The sequence below is a fragment of the Oncorhynchus mykiss genome, chromosome 19 (assembly GCF_057628025.1).
Source record: "Oncorhynchus mykiss isolate SJ-2025 chromosome 19, ASM5762802v1, whole genome shotgun sequence".
Taxonomy (NCBI): Eukaryota; Metazoa; Chordata; class Actinopteri; order Salmoniformes; family Salmonidae; genus Oncorhynchus; species Oncorhynchus mykiss.
This window is the reverse complement of record NC_143040.1, coordinates 47876897-47899636: the sequence shown is the minus strand read 5'-3', so window position 1 is coordinate 47899636 and position 22740 is coordinate 47876897. Positions and strand designations below refer to the sequence as shown.

Genomic DNA, 22740 nt, shown 5'->3' with positions numbered 1-22740 from the left:
CACATTACAAGACATGCCACCTTCCCCCTCTCCCCACTTCCTACGCCCTCCGCTCACTTTAGACATGATTGACACGACAACAATAAGACTGGCGGTCGTGCGATGGTGGCCGCCTGGAGAGGTTTACACTTCACACCTGCATTAATGACTGTATGTTTGTCTCCCTCTCCTGCAGTGGGAGGCCGTCATTCCCCACGCTCCTCTAAATCCTGTGAAATCCCATCAGCTCTAAAAAGACAGTATATGAAGCTCGGAAGCAAAACTGCAACGAACAACACACACTAAACGAGCCCTGGCATTCAACCTGCCAATGGAGGGTTGTCAACCCGTGATTGAGTTGTCGTTGTTTTCCATTGGTCCTGGGTTTGAAGAGACATTTGGTTTCCCACTTATCTGGACAGTGGGGCTGATTTATAGGGTGTAAAAATGTCTAAGTGTTTTAGTCAGGTGTGTAGCATTGGTGACACTCATTCTGTCCATCTCTCTATTCATCTCTAATTAATTATTGTCATTCTTCCTATTACGCCTAACTCTCAAGTCTACCAAGGCATGGAAAGCATTAACCTGTTGAGCCCTGTAGATTCACAAGATTCACTCAGTACTTTATTACATACTGTAATGTAATTTTCGGCATAGACAAGACCCCTTCCAAATAAAGGAAACAGACCTGCTGTCTCAGTCATTATTTTACACTAATGTTCCCCTGGTAAGGTTCAGTTCCTATCTGATAGACCAGTAGATCGGTCGATATGCTGCTCAAGGACCATCTGATCCCCTGCCGATAATTCACTCTGTCAACAAACCACCCTGAACCCAAACTGACAGCCGGGATTTGTGCCATTTGGTTGAAGGTTCTCTCTCTCTCTTTCTCTCTCTCTCTTTTGCGCTCTCACTCTCCCTCCCCCGCTTTCCCTCTCTCATGTTATGAGTGAGTCGTGTTCTAAAAACATTGTACTGGGTAAATTAAGTGAAGGGGCTGAGCAGCTGAACAAGTCTATCATTGCCAGGATGGAGATGCATATTTTACAGGCCGGCCTCATGTTATATTCATCCCATTTTCGCCCATCTCCTTGTCCTGCTGCACACATCCACTCTTCCCCATTTCTACCTTTCCGTAAGATAGGGTTGGTTTAATCAGGTGAAGGATGAAAAAGCCTGTGAGTGCTGATCTGAAGGCCAGTTTGGTTGGTGTTGTACCTAATACTTAAGGTTAGTTAAATAAAGGTTCAATTTAAATAAATAAATACAAATAGGGATGGTATTGGGGTTTCGTTATTATATTGTATTTTTACACATCTCATTGTGTCAGGAAATGACACTGGGACATTAATTAATTTATCAGAAACAACAGACTTTTTCTGGCACTGCTGATTTCCTCCCTGACTATGGCAGTCAGCCCAGCTTGTAATTGCTACCTGAGCACAGCAAGAGGCAGGAAGAGAAAGGAGTAGAGGCACGACGACTAAGAAACAGGAGTTTCATATTCCTGAAACAGGAGTTTCATATTCCTGAAACAGGAGTTTCATATTCCTGAAACAGGAGCTTCATATTCCTGAAACAGGAGCTTCATATTCCTGAAACAGGAGTTTCATATTCCTGAAACAGGAGCTTCATATTCCTGAAACAGGAGCTTCATATTCCTAAAACAGGAGTTTCATATTCCTGAAACAGGAGCTTCATATTCCTGAAACAGGAATTTCAGATTCCTGAAACAGGAGCTTCATATTCCCGAAACAGGAGTTTCATATTCCTGAAACAGGAGCTTCATATTCCTGAAACAGGAATTTCATATTCCTAGCACGCAATGGCTACATCAAGCATGTGATTCTACAAACTTGTTGGATGCATTTGCAGTTGAAGTCATTTTTATTGTAGATAAGAATATATGTTTCTAAACACTTCTACATTCATGTGGATGCTACCATGATTACGGATAATCCAGAATAAATTATGAATGATGACGAGTGAGAAAGTTACAGAGGGTCAAACCTATTATATTCTTATTTACAATAAATGTGACTCCAAAATGACACAATGCATTATTTACCATTCATTTACATTGGGCACAAAATAATCTGAAACACAACCAAAACAAACTGCAAATGCATCCAACAAGTTTGTAGAGTCACAAGCTTGATGTAGTTGGACCAAATACTAAGTATATGGGACCAAATACTATACTTTTGACTTATTTCTAAGAATCGACAGGGGTGTCAAGAATTTGAGAAAACTTGTTAAACAAAGTCTCAAGGGTGTCAGTCATTTCAGACACCGCTGTACATGCACATTAGTCAGAATGCACTTCAGATCAATTTTATTTCCAAAACCAATATCGAAGGAAATGTACTTCAAGAGGAAGATACTTATGTTTTTTTCAGGCACTGTTTTATTCTCTCACAGTGTATTGAGTTCGTTTTCACATAACAACACAGAATCATTTGGAAGGAATGGCGCATTGTACAAAGGTGAAAGACAGGATTAATTATGCCTATGTTTGAACGGTATACAGAGAGGATGTCAATGACAAAACATCAATGTCCGTCAGTGTTATCGAGAACAAACACAAACAATATGCATGTTAACACAGTATTATCATATTAATATCTTTGAGGCTGTCATGATGGAAAAAAATATAGCATATATACATTTTTTAATTTTCAAATACATTAAGGACAATGCAACAATAGTATCTTATAGCTGGGAGGTAAATTACGTTTTCGAGACCCAAAAGGAGGGGAATCATCTGATCTCATCTAATCTCTTCACGTTTCCACTGCAACCACTTCTTATTGATACAGTGCTCTGAACAATATTGCTGCTGTGTGTCACCTCACTTGTGGTGCATGAGCTTAGTTACGACATTACAATACAAAGTGCCTTAAAAGCTGGTGAAAAAGCACTATATAAACGCAATCCATTCTTGTAGTGTAATAATCATATTCTCTTCACATCAGTAAACAAGTAAACACATCACATTTAAAGCTTTATAGGCAGAGTTAACATGTTCAGCAAGCATCACATCTACAAATGTACTTTGTAAAATGGAGGATAACCAGGAGTATGTTTATGTATTATCAAAGATATTCAACGCTATTATTATGGCTATAAATGAGGTTCAGAAGGTTTATCTCCACAATTCACTCCCCTTGTTGACTTTCATTGACTGAATTTCCAATTTGACCATGTTTTATACAGTACAGCTGCAGTTTCAAAGGAGTTGTGATAAATGAATGAGAGAGAATCCTACAAGAGTCAGCATAAAAAGCATCATTTCTTTGTAATGGAACAACTCCCATCTTCACTGAGTGTATAACCATCTTGCCTCACCGATATTATCTTTACAGTAAATCAAATAATTGTTTTTTCTTGTAATTGGACCGGATGTGGGCAAACTCTATGGGGTAACCTTGCATATGTAAATCAACTCAAATTAAAACTAAAGTCATTTTTCCCTCGTTGATCACTGGACTTTCAAATTTGTAAGGTCTATTTCAGGCTTGGTAATTCATTCTTCTTGACTTTTTCTCTTAAGTATCGCTCAAACATCGGGGTACTGTGAATCACATTGATCTTGAATGTAACATTAAACACACTTATGCTACAAAGTCATTATCAACGTTTCTTTGGTTTTGTGTGGAATAAAGCACTATAAGAGTTTTGCTCTATTTATCAAAAATGTAGTAACCCTTCTCGCTGTTATTAGTAAAGATATTCATGTCTGCTATTGCTTCAGCTAAAATATGCTTAGAAGATTATATCCACAGCTACATTTTATAAAGTGTAAGTACTGCGCCCTTGTCAAGCAAAATAAGTCAAGGGTTTGGGAGCTGCATGAATATTATTCAGTTAGTCTATGTTGTATAAATATGATTTAAATTAGTCTAATATGTCTTTATTAAGTATGCATCGCTAATCAAATTTGATACAATTGCAGCACAATCCGCCTCTGGTTATAAACCTAGAGGAGTGATGGAAAGCTTTGTTCTAGTTTCAATGTAGCCAAATGAAAAGTACATTTTCTTGTCTTGCTTTTTTTGCTGCTTCTATATATGATAATGATGAAGGCTATTTACAGCTGCCAATTTGGGGGAATCACATCAAGAAGGAGATATAATGTGTGTCATTAGAATATAATAATATGAAAATACATGCTATTAATTTCTTGCTTTACTGACTTTGTGTCAATACAGGAGCTAAGCCTAAATAATGTCTAATTATTATTTCAGACCTCAAATGATGAACTGCCTCAATCAGTATGGAACTAAATTGTGTTGAATCGATCTCTGGTGGAAATGACGTCAGATATAATTATTGAAGGGGGAAATGTAGGCCTGTTTATTTTTTTCGCATAGGCATACTTTATTTTATGTATATTGATATTTTCAAATAGATTTTGCAATTTCGAATAAGTTAGAGGTTACAAAACCAGGCTGTTGTAAAACACAATCTTTGTGTATCAATTAAGCAATAAGGCTTGCAAATGATGGTGTGAATAGTTTTCGACTAAGGGCTGTTTCCCCGGCCCAACGTGGAGCGGCGGGCCGGGGAAACAGCCATCAGCAGGGTGTTATTTCAAATAATTCCCAGGTTCGAGGGCCTTATTACTTTTATTAACATTTTTAATTTTTAAAGAGAAATTACGTTTTAATTAAAAACTTTATTTGAATTATTACATTTGTTTTATTTCATCCTTCCACCAGAGGACATAGTCCAGGCAATAGCCAATTGTTAGTTCTGAGATTCTGAAGTTGCTAGACAAACGAGCTGGTCGCCCATTTCAAACGTTCTAAGCTAAAAAAGGTTGCCATGCAGTCTAGCTACTAGTAAAGTTAAAACACAACCACATTAAAGCAGCTGAAATGACAGCAAACTTTTTGAATTCCGTTTGTTTCACCTTTGTTTCTTTTGCCATTTATTTTGATATATCAATTACAATGATCCTAATAAATTAATGTGCCTAGCTCAGAGAAGCTGTCAGTCTCATCACGTTCATTCTCTCTATGTCACGGTGCAGATCGCAAAATAAACTGCAACATTGTTGCACAGGTCAGAGAGGCAGGCAGCAAGGTTTAGAGGCTAGACAAACCCTAACTGTTACAAACCAAATGCTAGCCTAGTAGCTTGGGGAAAAAATGTCTACATACTTTTTCCCAGGGGAGTTTATACATTTTTATAAATTGCCTGGCTGGACTGTGGGACAGTGGATGCGCATTGATAATTAAAATTAAACTGTTAACAGGCATTTCCCAGGGATAGTGATGAATAACTCCCTGCTATCAACCAACTAGCATCTAGCATCCAAACAACCCGTTTTATAAAATTCCTTAAATCCATAGAGGTTAGGAACCTAGCATCATGCAATTGCTGGTGGGTATGACCCAGAGTCTCGCCCTGTCCTGACCCTGCTGCCTTCATCTGTGAGCCATCACCTAGAAAAATAGTACAGATACAAACATAGGGAGCTGTTCAAATATTGGTGAGAAGAAGCTATTTTACCCATTCATACCCTGGCTTTAAATTTCAAAGCAGTACACCCACCCCCCTTCCATCTTATCCTCAACAGTGCCAAGAATAGCAAGTAAAGAGAGTAAACAAATATTTTGACCTGTTTTCTCTGAAGTAAAAGGCTATTTCTCCTCTTTTCTAGACTAGATTTATAAGTACAGATACCCGATCCAGTAGACCAGGTTGAAAAGGCCGAAGGCGGTGGGGAAGAATATTCGTGAGTAGGAATCGATCTTTGAAACTCGGACATGCATCCGGTTTTCGCGCCATGCTCCGGAGCGACAGTCGTCGAAGCAGCAGAAGAAGCTGGTGCAGTCCTTCCCATCCAGACACTCGTAGGCGTAATCGTCCTCGTCTTGGTAGGGGGCGATGTTATTCATCTGGAGCAGTGACGTCCCTGGCCTAATGTTCACCAAGCTGCTGGATTTCTGTAGGTAAATATTACAATCGGGGATGAGTTATTCATATCTTTCTAGGAATACACTTCAAGATTGGATTTTTATTTACCATTCACTTTAAGTTGTATGGTGCCTTCGGAAAGTATACAGACACCTTTACTTTTTTCACATTTTGTTATGTTACAGCCTTAATCTAAAATTAATTAAATCGTTTTTTCCCCCTCATCAATCTACACACAATACCCACAATGACAAAGCAAAAACAGTGTTTTAGAAATGTTTGCTAATTTATTTTTCAAAAAAATGGAAATATCACATTTAAAAAGGTATTCAGACCCTTTACTCAGTACTTTGTTGAAGCACCTCTGGCAGAGATTACAAAACGGAGTCTTCTTGGGTATAACGCTATACGCTTGGCACACCTGTATTTGGGGAGTTTCTCCCATTCTTCTCTGCAGATCCTCTCAAGCTTTGTCAGGTTGGATGGGGGGCGTTGCTGCACAGCTAGTTTGAGGTCTCTCAAGAAATGTTCAATCAGGTTCAAGTGCAGGCTCTTGCTGGGCCACTCAAGGACATTCAAAGACTTTTCCCGAAGTCACTCATGCATTGTCTTTGCTGTGTGCTTAGGCTTGGTGTCCTGTTGGATGGTGAACCTTCACCCAAGTCTGAGGTCCTGAGCACTCTGGAGCAGGTTTTCATCAAGGATCTCTCTGTAATTTGCTCTGTTCATCTTTCCCTCAATCCTGACTAGTCTCCCAGTCCCTGCTGCTGAAAAACATCCCTACTTCACCCATAGGAGTGGTGCCAGGTTTCCTCCAGACGTGACGCTTGGCATTCAGACCAAAGAGTTCAATCTTGGTTTCCTCAGACCAGAGAATCTTGTTTCCCATGGTCTGAGAGTCCTTTAGGTGCCTTTTGGCAAACTCCAAGCGGGCAGTCATGTGCCTTTTACTGAAGAGTGGCTTTCGTCTGGCCACTCTATCATGAAGAAATTATTGGTGGAGTGCTGCAGCGATGATTGTCCTTCTGGAAGGTTCTCCCATATCCACAGAGGAACTCTAGAGCTCTGTCAGAGTGACCATCGGGTTCTTGGTCACCTACCTGACCAAGGCCCTTCTTGCTCAGTTTGGCCGGGTGGCCAGCTCTAGGAAGAGTCTTGGTGGTTCTTCTTGGGTATAACGCTATACGCTTGGCACACCTGTATTTGGGGAGTTTCTCCCATTCTTCTCTGCAGATCCTCTCAAGCTTTGTCAGGTTGGATGGGGAGCGTTGCTGCACAGCTAGTTTGAGGTCTCTCAAGAAATGTTCAATCAGGTTCAAGTGCAGGCTCTTGCTGGGCCACTCAAGGACATTCAAAGACTTTTCCCGAAGTCACTCATGCATTGTCTTTGCTGTGTGCTTAGGCTTGGTGTCCTGTTGGATGGTGAACCTTCACCCAAGTCTGAGGTCCTGAGCACTCTGGAGCAGGTTTTCATCAAGGATCTCTCTGTAATTTGCTCTGTTCATCTTTCCCTCAATCCTGACTAGTCTCCCAGTCCCTGCTGCTGAAAAACATCCCTACTTCACCCATAGGAGTGGTGCCAGGTTTCCTCCAGACGTGACGCTTGGCATTCAGACCAAAGAGTTCAATCTTGGTTTCCTCAGACCAGAGAATCTTGTTTCCCATGGTCTGAGAGTCCTTTAGGTGCCTTTTGGCAAACTCCAAGCGGGCAGTCATGTGCCTTTTACTGAAGAGTGGCTTTCGTCTGGCCACTCTATCATGAAGAAATTATTGGTGGAGTGCTGCAGCGATGATTGTCCTTCTGGAAGGTTCTCCCATATCCACAGAGGAACTCTAGAGCTCTGTCAGAGTGACCATCGGGTTCTTGGTCACCTACCTGACCAAGGCCCTTCTTGCTCAGTTTGGCCGGGTGGCCAGCTCTAGGAAGAGTCTTGGTGGTTCCAAACTTCTTCCATTTATGAATGATGGAGGCCACTGTGTTCTTGGGGACCTTTAATGCTGCAGAAATGTTTCCATATCCTTCTCAGATCTGTGCCTTGACACAATCCTGTTTCATAGCTCTACGGACAATTCATTCAACCTCGTGGCTTGTTTTTTGCTCTGACATGCACTGTCACCTGTGGGACCTTATGTAGACAGCTGTGTGCCTTTCCAAATCAAATCAAATCAAATTTTATTGGTCACATACACATGGTTAGCATATGTTAATGCAAGTGTAGCGAAATGCTTGTGCTTCTAGTTCCGACCGTGCAGTAATAACTAACGGGTAATCAAACAATTTCACAACTACCTTATACACACAAGTGTAAAGGAATGAATAAGAATATGTACATATAAATATATGGATGGGTGATGGCCGTGCATCATAGGCAAGATGCAGTAGATGGTATAGAGTACAGCATATACATATGACATGAGTAATGTAGGGTATGTAAACATTATATAAAGTGGCATTGTTAAAAGTGACTAGTGATACATTTATTACATCCAATTCTTTATTATTAAAGTGGCTAGAGATTTGAGTCGGAATGTTTGCAGCAGCAATTCAATGTTAGTGATGGCTGTTTAACAGTCTGATGGCCTTGAGATAGAAGCTGTTTTTCAGTCTCTCGGTCCCAGCTTTGATGCACCTGTAATGACCTCACCTTCTGAATGATAGCGGGTGAACAGGCAGTGGCTTGGGTGGTTGTTGTCCTTGATGATCTTGTTGGCCTTCCTGTGACATCGGGTGCTGTAGGTGTCCTGGAGGGCAGGTAGTTTTCCCCCGGCGATGCATTGTGCAGACCTCACTACCCTCTGGAGAGCCTTACGGTTGTGGGCGGAGCAGTTGCCGCACCAGGTGGTGATACAGCCCGACAGGATGCTCTCGATTGTGCATCTGTAAAAGTTTGTGAGTGTTTTTGGTGACAAGCCAAATTTCTTCAGCCTCCTGAGGTTGAAGAGGCGCTGTTGCATCTTGTTCAACACCCTGTCTGTGTGGGTGGACCATTTCAGTTTGTCCGTGATGTGTACGCCGAGGAAGGCCTTAAAACTTAGTGGTTCCAAATCATGTCCAATCAATTGAATTTACCACAGGTGGACACCAATCAAGTTGTAGAAACATCTCAAGGATGATCAATAGAAACAGGATGCACCTGAACTCAACTTCGAGACTCATAGCAAAGTGTCTGAATACTTATGTAAATAAGCTATTTCTGTTTTTAATTTTTGATAAATTTGCAACACTTTCTAACAACATGTTTTCACTTTGTCATTATGGGGTGTAGATTGCTGAGGAAATTGTTTTATTTAATACATTTTTGAATAAGGTTGTAACGTAACAAAATGTGGGGGAAAAAAGTAAAGGGGTCTGAATACTTTCCGAAGGCACTGTAGCTGACAACACTTGTGTGGTGAGCATTATCCCACATTTTGGATGCCATTCATGGTGAATGTACGACATTCAAATTCATCACGGTGGCTGTGGGAATATGCTAGGAAGAGCAGAGTTGTTCAGCCATATTTAGTTAATAAAAAGGCATACAGTCTTTTGGAAATTGGCATAGGCCTTTTTCCACTGCATTTTGTGCCATTTGCTATTTGTAAGAGACGGCGTTGCCATTTGTATTGAGCTTACAGGGATTTCCTTTTCTCTGCTCAATGTCACTGCTTCTCAGTCCCAGTTGGAAGGATGCGTGCCCGTTTACAGCGATGACTTGTGCCCTCTCTGCACTCCCACTCCTCTGCTGAGTGTGTGTTTACTCTCCCACAGAAACCAATTTCTCACAAAGTCTTTAAAACCCGGCTAAATATGATTACAGACATCAGATTAAGGAAATCTACCTTAATGGAAACAAAATAAGGCCTTGAGTTATAGGCAGCATTGTTACTAACGACTTTGACCTTGGAAGTGGCCGTGTTAAAGTTAATTATGTTAATGTTCATGTCAGAGAAAGAAGCTACTGCAGCTTCCTCCATTTGTGTAGCTGATGTATGCAGATTGACTCATTGTCAAGGTTATATGCTGTTATGCACTATTTCGTAGTTCATTACTAAGAAATGGTATGTGCGTGTTCACACAACTCATTGAAATCTCCTATTTACATTGCTGTAATTTGATATATATATTTTTTTATTTTTTTTATTCCCATTAAAAAATGTACATCTTCAAATGAAATAGCAGAAGCTACTGGGAAGCAACAGTGGTGTCACTACCTGTGGTTTTTTGTCCGTATCCTTCTTGCTCTGCCTGTTGCTGGTGAAGTAGTGTAGAGTCCCATATTCCATCAGAGCAGCAAACGTGAAGATGAAGCAGACAGACACAAACAGGTCCATGGCTGTCACATAGGATACCTTGGGAAGCGACTTCCTGGAGATGGTGCTCAGCGTTGTCATGGTAAGCACCGTGGTGATTCCTGCACAGGAAGTCACAAAGCCAGTTGAATGATTTAGCTGGTTGAGCTGACTTTGTGTGTTCACCTAACTGACAGATTTTTTGTCCGTTATAGAGGGGAGTAAGAAACTACTGAGGTTTAATCATACCTAAGGAGGTTCTGGCAGGGACAGCATCTTTATTGATCCAGAAAGAGACCCATGACAGCACCACAATCATGCTGCAGGGGATGTACGTCTGAATAGTGAAGTAGCCCATTCGCCGACTCAGGTCAAAAAAGATTGTCAAGATGACATATTCACCTAGACATTCAAAAGAGAATCATACACACAGATAAAAGAAGTGAAAATGTTTTGCATAATTTCATAAAACTTAAAAACCAGAGGTAAGAGTGCAGTTTCTAAAAGGATGCATGTCATCCCTTACCTGACTGTGTATGCGCCACATCTGATGTGTTTCGTAAACCGACGAACGCAAACTGGTAGAGTCTCCAGTACCTTTGGTCGGCCACTTCCACAGAACGCTTTTGCCAACGGTACAGAATCTCATTTTTAGGATAGCCATCTAGAAGGGTGTACGGTTGAACACACACAAACACACACATGTAAAATTAGGAACCTCTCAATGTCCAGCCTTGTCCAGCCTTGATTCCACAATCCAGAACACAACAGTGCATCTCAGTACACCACAGGGGCATACTATATGGCCAAGCAGGGGAGCATTCAGGATGGTACACATATTTCCTCTAACCATGGGATGCCCTTCCAGTTTACACTGTAGCGCTCGACAGGGTGTGTGGGGGTTAAGATCATGACAACGAGACATGAGAAGCTGAAGCACAATGCAGGACGGATGGAGAATGACACAGACAGAGCATGAATCAGTTTGGGAGCGCTGCATAATTCATTAGTCTGTCAGAGAATGGTACTTTGTGACCTCCTTTCTCCCCCGGTGGAGCAGATGATAGATCATACAGGCTGAAGGGACAGCCTCAAGCAGATGGGCTTGTGTGGGGCTGGGGCTGGGGCTCAGCTCCTAATGCTGGCCCGCTCTGACGCCCTCTCTGGGCTGGCTACTGAAGCTGAAATTCGAAATGACGGATCAAAACGGGGAGAGTGTTTAAACACCTACAGCTCGAAAACTCCAGCGGACACGAGTGCTCGTCCATAGGAAAGTTATGCAGCTTAAGGTAGCATTCCGCATTAATAGTCAACCTGACAAAAACAGAATTGTGACAGAGAAAAGTTAATGATGTGTTACATTGATTTTGTAATGTGTTTTTTTTTTCCCAAACAGGCTTGATCGTAACAATTACAAACAAAGTGTTTCCCTCTCTTTTATTTAAACAAATGCTAGGGAAAAATAACAATGGCTTCAAGATCATGCTTCGACAAATAGCGGGTGCCTAAAAGAGGGCTACAAGACAAAAGTACAGATGCACAAACTAGAGCTGCACATACCACGAGTACTAAACACAGAGTCCTGGAAAAACAAAGAATTGCAGCCGTCATCCTCCTACCTCAGCGTGTACATCACTCTCCCGTTGTTCCACAGTCGCAGCAGACGGTTCGGAGTAGTGATCCAGTGGGCGTCAGACTTTCTAGAATTCCGGAAGAAGGTGTCAGGAATCCAGATCTTTCCCACCATGTTACTGTTGAGCATCAGGACTTTCATGGAGCTGTTGAACTTAAGGCGACTGTCATACCACGTCTGGGCAAAGAAGATGTCTATGGTGTACTCCTGAAACAAGATGGACACATGGGTTAACCTTGCCATGGAACAGATATTTTACACCAGTGTATTGTGCCACTGCCATGATTATGTTCTGGGCATTGTATTAGATTGTTGCTCTCCTGTATTCCTTCTGTTTCAACGAAGAGCATCAATGCAGTACATGACCAGACAGGACTTACCATGTTTCTTTTTTCTTTTTACAGTACCAGTCAAAGGTTTGGACACACCTACTCATTCAAGGGTTTTTCTTTATTTTTACTATTTTCTACATTGTAGAATAATAGTGAAGACATCAAAACTATGAAATAACACATATGGAATCATGTAGTAACCAGAGAAGTGTTAAACAAATCAAAATATATTTGACATTATTCAAAGTAGCCACGATGAACCACATTCTTAACCTGGAATGAGTAGGTGTGTCCAAACTTTTGACTGGTACTGTATATATTTTTTTAAAGTATTTTGTATGTTTATTGGATAAAGAGAGGTAGAGGTGAAAGGTAGGACAGTGACTGCTGAAAGTGTGCTGGATTCAAACCCATGCTGACAGCTGTACATCTTACATGTGCTCTAGAGGCAGCGGCCTAGACAGCTAGACCCCCCCAGGCCACCAGACTCACCATGTTGATAGGATCGACTGGTCCAATGCTGTTGACATACACCGCTGTCTCAATCACTGTGGGCCTAACTGAAACAAAAAACACAACACCTTTCACCTTTATGAATGTAACCTATCTCTACGGTATAGCCTACCAGGGGCTCTCAAATAATGCAAGTATGTACGAGGTGAAAGAAAGAACCACATTCTTACTGCTTCCATGCTGCTATACACAGTAGGCTATACAGTCCACAATCTCAAATGAATCAAACAACTTTAGGCTACTATGCTTAGAAGTAGAATTTTTTTTTTTATTCGCAAACCATTTGTATCCTCCATCAGTGTACACGACAATCGAATGAACTGAACTCCTAACAATGATCCAGAGCCTTGCGATCAATCATGATTTGGCTCAGCATTCTATCCACTGTGTGTAATCAATCTGCTTAAAAATAACTTCACATTGGCCTGCACACAGCACAGTTACGTCATTGCCTTGGAGGGATATTTTAGGAAGGAGTAATACACTGGCAATGGGCTGAGTCCTGATTTTGAAATATGCATGCAACTTATTCTACAATTATATACACTCTGAAAATGACTGGTAAGTGCTAAACAATGCTGAGTAAGTTAATGATGATCTATCACAAGCTTACATAATTAATGGGGCACTAAAATGTTTAAAACAAAGCAGATTCCCACTGGCTGCTGTAGAACTACCCCACTGGGTACAGATGTCAATTCAACGTCTATTCCATGTTGGTTCAATGTCTTTTCAATGATCAAAGCCATGCAATTCTGATTCAACCAGTGTGGGCCCAATGGGACTTGCCTCCAATGTCAGGTCGGAGTTTGTTGTCATAGCCCTGCAGCAATCTATTTAAGATCAAGGTGACATCGCTCTCATAGACCTTGGGCGATAAAACCCAGGTCTTATTTATGGGGACGTCTTCATAGTCCTCATCCTCCTTTGTACTGGGCCCAAATGACGCCACACTGCGAAGAGAGGAGAGACAGAAAATGATTCAGAGGGAGGGAGGGAGGGAGGGAGGGAGGGAGGGAGGGAGGGAGGGAGGGAGGGAGGGAGATATATAGAGAGAGAGTTTGGTTCTGCAGCTGGAACACTGGAATGACTACTAAGCAATTCATTAAGCCAGGTGTTTTGGCAGAAGAGCTGGATAGGAATCTGGGGTAGAGTGGGGCTAAAGGTTGAGGGTTTACAAGACACACACTTACTGGAATTCAGACCAAGGCATGTTATAGGGGAAAAGGTGTCAGTCTGTCCAGATGTACAGCTTCTCTAAAAATGATTTATTTGATAAAGAAGGCCAAAGACCACACTTTGGAGCTTACAGTAGAGTCTTGGGTTTGATTCAGGGAGAAGCTATAGAGGTAGATCTGGGAATTGTACATCCCATTCCATCCGCCCTGTAACTGTGCCACTGCATCTGGCGGTCACAAATGAGCGAGTGCTCCGGTAATACCAAGCCCAGCTACTGTTGTTTCGTGTTAATTACAGTGCCTTGCGAAAGTATTCGGCCCCCTTGAACTTTGCGACCTTTTGCCACATTTCAGGATTCAAACATAAAGATATAAAACTGTATTTTTTTGTGAAGAATCAACAACAAGTGGGACACAATCGTGAAGTGGAACAACATTTATTGGATATTTCAAACTTTTTTAACAAATCAAAAACTGAAAAATTGGGCGTGCAAAATTATTCAGCCCCTTTACTTTCAGTGCAGCAAACTCTCTCCAGAAGTTCAGTGAGGATCTCTGAATGATCCAATGTTGACCTAAATGACTAATGATGATAAATACAATCCACCTGTGTGTAATCAAGTCTCCGTATAAATGCACCTGCACTGTGATAGTCTCAGAGGTCCGTTAAAAGCGCAGAGAGCATCATGAAGAACAAGGAACACACCAGGCAGGTCCGAGATACTGTTGTGAAGAATTTTAAAGCCGGATTTGGATACAAAAATATTTCCCAAGCTTTAAACATCCCAAGGAGCACTGTGCACGCGATAATATTGAAATGGAAGGAGTATCAGACCACTGCATATCTACCAAGACCTGGCCATCCCTCTAAACTTTCAGCTCATACAAGGAGAAGACTGATCAGAGATGCAGCCAAGAGGCCCATGATCACTCTGGATGAACTGCAGAGATCTACAGCTGAGGTGGGAGACTCTGTCCATAGGACAACAATCAGTCGTATATTGCACAAATCTGGCCTTTATGGAAGAGTGGCAAGAAGAAAGCCATTTCTTAAAGATATCCATAAAAAGTGTTGTTTAAAGTTTGCCACACACCACCTGGGAGACACACTAAACATGTGGAAGAAGGTGCTCTGGTCAGATGAAACCAAAATTGAACTTTTTGGCAACAATGCAAAACGTTATGTTTGGCGTAAAAGCAACACAGCTGAACACACCATCCCCACTGTCAAACATGGTGGTGGCAGCATCATGGTTTGGGCCTGCTTTTCTTCAGCAGGGACAGGGAAGATGGTTAAAATTGATGGGAAGATGGATGGAGCCAAATACAGGACCATTCTGGAAGAAAACCTGATGGAGTCTGCAAAAGACCTGAGACTGGGATGGAGATTTGTCTTCCAACAAGACAATGATCCAAAACATAAAGCAAAATCTACAATGGAATGGTTCAAAAATAAACATATCCAGGTGTTAGAATGGCCAAGTCAAAGTCCAGACCTGAATCCAATCGAGAATCTGTGGAAAGAACTGAAAACTGCTGTTCACAAATGCTCTCCATCCAACCTCACTGAGCTCGAGCTGTTTTGCAAGGAGGAATGGGAAAAAATGTCAGTCTCTCGATGTGCAAAACTGATAGAGACATACCCCAAGCGACTTACAGCTGTAATCGCAGCAAAAGGTGTCGCTACAAAGTATTAACTTAAGGGGGCTGAATAATTTTGCACGCCCAATTTTTCAGTTTTGGATTTGTTAAAAAAGTTTGAAATATCCAATAAATGTCGTTCCACTTCATGATTGTGTCCCACTTGTTGTTGATTCTTCACAAAAAAATACAGTTTTATATCTTTATGTTTGAAGCCTGAAATGTGGCAAAAGGTTGCAAAGTTCAAGGGGGCCGAATACTTTCGCAAGGCACTGTAACATGTATCCAATACCGTTAAGAGACCTGAGGACTTGTCACCTCGCCCAGGCCATTCAGCAGTCCCTCCCAGATGCTAGTGCACAACTGCCTTTAAACAGAATCGATATGGCCAGACCCACTTGTCCAGTGCCACTGAATCTGTAATCTCTACAACAATGGTTCACACTCCCAATAACACTGAGTATCCATAACCCGCCATGTTAAACAACCTAAAAGCACTAAATGTCCATAACCCTACTCCACTGTTGGTCCATTAGAAGCAAGTGGGCCCTTTTAGATGATAAGAGATGGCTGAGAGTTTGAAAAGGCAACTTGAGCTAACTCTCAATAAATTCTAACATATAATACATCATATAAATCTGTCAAATAATGACTTTGAATTTTTTATGGATTTATACCACATAATTTGTTTTGTAAACTCACAAATATATCACAACACTACAACTAAGCAAATTGTATGGAAGCATATTATTGAGGGCTGCAAGAATGTTGTGGTGATCAAGAATCGGTGACCAAGACTCTATAGTGTCACAACCAAAGCACAGGTCTAGGATCAGCTTAATCTACCCCAGTGGTCTTGGGTTACTGGTTGTGTAAACTTTTATTCAAGCCCAGCACTAACACACCTTCACCTATTCAAATGCTCATCGAAACCTTCACCAGTTGAATTCTGTTGCTGGCTGGAACAGAACCAGGGTTGGTGACAACTGCTACAGGCCTATTGATTGATCTATTGATTGGAGCCAACTTAACAGAACTGTAACACCCAGAACTGATCCTAGACCAGCACTTGGTACTACCCCTCTAGCTGGCTGCCAGAAGAGATGATGAAAGCGGAGCTGGATGCTCATGGGAAGACAAGGGATCAGTAAATCGGTGGTCAGGGTCTTTGTACTGGAAAACAGTGAGTGAGTTGAGTCAATATAGCTCACTACTATTGGGTACAACGGAAAACCCCAACCCTCAATAAGCATGAAGGACTAATATACTGTGCTGATCAAAGCCATGCAATTCTGATGCAAACTATATTGCAGGGGCAGAACCAATCTACTACAAGGTGACAGAGAAGTTTATGACAAAAAGATGTCTGAAGGTTCATGGCGGTTATCAATACAAGGAACAGAGCCAACTGTAGTGACATAGCCTAATAGTCATTCATTCTAACTTCACAGCTAACTTTTTTACCTTGATTTTGTAATTAGTTTATGGCCCACATATATATATTGGTCAATTTGTGGTATTAGTTAATTAAATGTAAGGTTCAAACTCATAAATCATATATCTTGCTCTTGAAGTGACAGCTGATATTGCCATAGACTCAGATTAAGGTCCTTTTTGCCGCATAGGCCTATGTGAAATCTGCTCTATGGGCAAGAATATAGCCAACATGAAATGTATTAAGCAAAATGTACAGTATCTAACATTTTATACGCTAAGCTTAATCATTATATTTTTGAAGTGTTGGCAGGAGTTGGGAATTATGATGCTGAGGCTTAGAATACCTAATGTTTGCTGCTTGAAAAATATTTCTGAACGAGTATTGCGCGATTCGTTTAGAATGAAAACGATAATCTGCAGTAGACTTGGTTTTGCTCAAGGTTGTCCCTCTGATTTAATTGACATTGCCCGCTGAAATAACGGAATAGTATATACTCCCTACAGGCTATAGTCAAGGGTAGGCTATTACACTTGGCATTCTTTACGCTAAACAAATTAGGCTCCGCTAGGTTTCGCAGTTATATGCGTCCAACATAACATTGTAAGACATTTTACAGATTGTGTCGGGATTGTGTTGACAACCGCGCACGAATCCTTCGGCACAATGCTACGGGTAGCAGCTAATCAACACATTCGGTATGATCTTCAACCCCTTTTATCCTTATTTAGTACCATAAACGGACGTCTTGTCGCCTACTGCCCTAATTCAGAACCACCGAAAACTCATCGGTCATTCATATCGCCACTAGTCCAGTGCAAACTTACCAGACTCCGAGAAGAGCTAGCAACAGCCACGCATTCATCGCGTTGCCTTTGACATGTTGCAGCAGAAGCTTGGTACATATTGCGGAAATCCCACAGTTCATTTTCAACAAAAGACACAAAAATATCGGAACTAGGTCTAGAAAATAAACGCGATGTCTCCCTCTTTGTTATTCAGAAGGAATAGGTATGGTTACAGATGTTTCCGAATTTGAGTGATGCATACATTATCTTTATGGTGTTGTGCTCCAGTAAGGTGGGCGAGGATAGGGTAGACAGACCTATAATATGGCTTGAGAGAGCCTGCGTACTCTTTGTCGGGAAAGAAAAATGTTTCAGGGAGTGCTGCACCAGTGGGTTTTTTACGCTCATCTTGCATCTCTAACCTGCTGACACGGCCGTATATACTATATAGCCTATACTGTTCTGCAGTAGATGAACATTTATCAAAAATGTTGTTTGTTTTAGATTTTTTAAATTACAACATAATCTGAATCTATGCTTCAATATTTCCATAAGCAAACCTGGATATAGTGAGGCTATATCTTTCAATATTCCCACAGTTCAACTAATTGAACAACTGTCCCTCAACATTCCCTCAAACACAGAACCCAACCCATCTAATTATGTTATCACAAACCAACCTATGGAGAATGAATAACTCATTGACTGTAAATTACTCTACTTCAATGTTCGCACAACCCAACCAAGCTGAGGACTATCCCTATGTGGCGACTTTGTCACAGGACAGAGTAAAAGGTCAGATGTTACAAACAAGCTGCAACAGCATCGATAAGCGATTCAGCACCACTAAAGTGGACAGCGAAGGAATCGGCATTCGGGAGCTCAGCCCCACAGGACAGTGGACAGCGACCATCTCATGTGCAGCCATTCTAGCCTTGGTGCCGGTCTCTTTGTTTTTATTTTATTTTATGGAACCTTTATTTAACCAGGTAGGCCAGTTGAGAACAAGTTCTCATTTACAACTGCGACCTGGCCAAGATAAAGCAAAGCAGTGCAACACAAACAACAACACAGAATTACACATGGAATAAACAAACGTACAGTCAATAACACTATAGAAAATATATATATACAGTGTGTGCAAATGAGGTAAGATTAGGGAGGTAAGGCAATAAATAGACCGAAGTGGTGAAATACGCTGTATTACGGGCATTTGTGCTCTTTTGCCAACTCTTTATGGAATTGCATTGCCAAAAATGAGTGACAAGGAGTTTGTATTTGTATTTAATATGGATCCCCATTAGCTGCTTCCATGGCAGCAGCTACTCTTCCCGGGGTCAAGAAAAAACGAAGGCAGTAATATACCTTATAATACAATTTGTAAATACATTTTACAACAGATTTCACAATACATTAAGTGTGTGCCCACCGGCTACTACTCTACTACAACACACAATCCAGGTGTACATGTCTAGTGTGTATGTTATGTGTGTGTTTGTACCTGTGTGTGTGACTCCAGCCACCCGCCCATGTTCCCACACCAAAACTTATGAAAAGTCTGCCTTACAGAACATTTCTCACTAGATATGCCTCCATTGGACAGTAGCCAACTTTTTATTTTTATTTTTTATTTTTATGCATCCAGTCTTTATCAGTGCAAGTCAATCATTAACCAGATCAATAATGCTAATATGCCACAACTCCTGTAATATTCATCAGATATTTAACCTGTGGAATTTGATGTATAAGAACCAAATTCCCACTTTGTAACAAAAAATTACTGTAGTTTTCTCTGCCAACCCCATTAGATGTGAGTGAATACCTATTATACGCTTGTGTGAATGTTTTTGCATGTCCCACTCCCACTAAGTCACTCTTGGGGGGTGGGGTCACGGCCAGGGATCAGCCATTATTGACGGCGACCCTGGAGCATTTAAGGTTAAGTGTCTTTCCCAAGGACACATTGACAGATTTTTCACTAGTCGGCTCGGGGATTCGAACCAGCGACGTATCAGGAAATAGGACAAATGTAAACACCCACCTAATTATTATTTGTATTATTATTATGATCATAATAGGTGCTGCCTAGGCAGGGGAGAATGAAATGCTAGTCACATTAGTATGCAGACGCACTCCAGAAGTTCTCAATGCAGTAACATGATGGAACTGCATGTCACCATGGCAATGCCCCCATTAGCATTCCAAACTGCTCTGAATCGTCTGGCTGGCTAACATCAGAGACTGTCTCCCTCTGCCAAACAAAGCAACTGATGTACATGTACTTCTTCACTAGGCCCCCTGGGCATGGACAAAGAAAAGGGGAGGGGGTCCAGGCCCCACCCATCCTCTTAAAATGTCAGCCGGCATGTTATACATTTCCTTTTCTGTTTTAGAACTACTATACAGTAATTTCCTGTTGAAAAGCCTATCTCGTTTGAAATGGTTCTGACACCAATGGTCCAAGGTGATGTCTGTCTCTAACAAAATACAATCCATCCCAATAGAAGTCTAATTTCCTTTGAGGATGACATTGAAGGAGAGGCCATGGTAAATAAAAGGCTGAAGGAGTTCACTGAAGATAGACGAAGAGTAGGCAACATGACCCTGCATGGCTGTTTTAGGGGTGACTAACCACTTCTCTTCCCACTCAGCAGTCAAGGTGATGCCTCTCTGTTGGATGGATTACTTTTCACCTCTCACCTGTCTTATCTTATGAAATGATCCTAATGATAATCCACACACACAATCTAGACTCAAAGGGGACCTTCACTTAGTTTTAACATCAAAGCCTCTGTTCGGAGACCTATCCTCTGTTGCTAAGCAACTGTATCAACACCTTGTTCATGCCTGACTGGCGTGCATTTAAAGGGGAATCTCACATCTCCTGGTTTGTCTTCACTGTTTCCTCCTCTTTTTCTCTCTTTACCAGAGCTGTGTCTTTCTGCGTACCCATTAGGAGACCTGTAAGAGAAGACCTCATTCAAATGTAATCACAAGCTTGCTCTATCAGGTTAGCCAAGCCTCTCATGCTAACACCAACGCAGTTCAATTCCATTCCTTCTCATTCCCAGGGTAAATCTTTCCACAGCTTAGAAAAGTAATCATAATAATGTTTTAAAAAATAATAATAAAAGTGAGAACAGACACGCTGTTGGAATTCTAAAATGGCTGAAAGCTAAGTATTTGGGAAGACCCTGAATAAGTTTGCATTTCTGAAGCAGTTCCTAATGCCAGTCTCCAAAGAGGAAAGATTATTTCAGAACAAACTACCTTGACTTCTATTTTGAAGGGGCAAGAAGTAGATGAGTGATGAAGGTTAACAGTAAGAGAGAAGGAGAAGAATTGTCTTTGTTCACATTATGAACTTCTCCAGGGCCTAATTAACATGCATCAAAATGAGTAGACTCTGCAGTGACCTTGGCCTACAAATGAATCACATACTGACTATAGATGCAGCTTCTGAATGCATTAGCAGTAATCACACAACAAGGCAAGTATATGTTGGTTCCCAAAATGAACTGTCTGTTTGGTTTCACACACTTTACATAAAAAATAAGAGTAGCCCAAAAGAGTAGGCAGGAGGTACCTAAAACAGAAAAACTGCACTGAGCTCTCTTTGAAGCCAAGGTTACTCATCTTTGGATCTTCTGGCAAAGGAGTCTATTGATTATGTTTGGCGGGATCTGTCGGGTCTGTGTACAAAGAGAGCTAAGGCAGAATTGTGTTCGGTATGTGGTCTGTGCTCACGTATTCACGTATTGTCTGGGTTGGCACTGTGATTGGGATCTCATGTGGTCTCACGTGGCATCAACTTAAAGGAAATCTGTGCATAAACAGTGAAATGTAACTAACTTTATTGGAGAAGTAAGTTCACCTTAACCTCCCCCCCAAAATAAAGAAAATGATGATGAAAAAATACATCAGTCTCATTTCATGCTCACTAATATACAGGTATAGTCAATCAATCAATCAATCAATCAAATGTATTTATAAAGCCCTTCTTACATCAGCTGATGTCACAAAGTGCTGTACAGAAACCCAGTCTAAAACCCCAAACAGCAGGCAATGTAGGTGTAGAAGCACGGAAGACGAAACTTTATTCTTACATTATTGCACAGAGGAAGAAAGTGCAAAGAAGCACACAGAAACCGTACACTCACCTGGATGTTTAGTTCTTAATTACAAAACCAGATGACTCTCAGCCATCCATTATTTGGAGTATTTCATCCCTGATTTACATCAAGCTGATAGGACAAGCCCCTACTAAACCAGCACGCGTTTGACTTTTTCTAAGCCATTGTGTATTTTCAGTCTGATACACCAATGATTTTGAGCTCGCATAGTGGGAAGATGAAGACAAGCTCCCTTGACATCTGCAGACAGACACAGGCCAACTGGTTAAGGGGGCACAGTGGGTTGCGGGAGCGGAGATAAGAGTTCTGATGACACGCGACAGCTCTGCCCGCTGGCGATTGGCCTCATAGATCCAGCTTAAAAGAGATCAGGGAAGAGAGATTGTGCTGCTCCTGATGGCCAGGGGGCTAAGTGTGTGTGTGTGTTGACAAATGTAACAGAGCCAAAGAATGGGTGTGTATCAGTGTGTGTCTGTGTACAGTATCTTTTCTTACATGTCCTTATGCTTTGGGGTACCTTCAAACAAAAACATGGTGGTGGGGAGAAATGATTCCGTGAAACGCTGTTCTACGTTTTCAATTGAACTTTTCTGATGGATAGTGCAACACAACCCTAGGCCCTGCCCCAACGCATTGTTCCCATTGAAAAACATTGAGTTGTTCAGTTTTATGCATCAGTTTGTCTGGTTTGAAGGCATCTTTAGTTTATCCGTGTGCATGGGAAAGTGTCCGAGAATTTGTGGAATTTAGACTAGAGAATAGAGAATAAAATAATATAACCCTACTATCTTCTATCACCCTGGTTTATAGAGGGCCTACATTATATTCAGGTTCAACAACCTCATCAAGCACCACTTTACCTTCCAATGCAATTATAGGCTACAAGAGGACCGTACAGTTAATCTGAACAG

General features: G+C 41.3%; 1 protein-coding gene across 1 annotated transcript; it reads right to left on the bottom strand.

The window, feature by feature from the left end:
* Positions 1–2365: 2365 nt before the first annotated feature.
* On the bottom strand, positions 2366–18076 carry gabrg1 (gamma-aminobutyric acid type A receptor subunit gamma1). Its single transcript, XM_021574153.3, has 9 exons — positions 17736–18076; positions 13444–13607; positions 12634–12701; positions 11796–12016; positions 11408–11490; positions 10703–10840; positions 10426–10578; positions 10099–10298; positions 2366–5933 (listed from the first exon to the last, which is right to left on the bottom strand). The coding sequence occupies exons 1-9, from the start codon at positions 17834–17836 to the stop codon at positions 5655–5657; spliced, it is 1407 nt and encodes a 468-aa protein (XP_021429828.1). The 5' UTR covers positions 17837–18076; the 3' UTR covers positions 2366–5654.
* Between the last annotated feature and the right edge of the window lie 4664 nt (positions 18077–22740).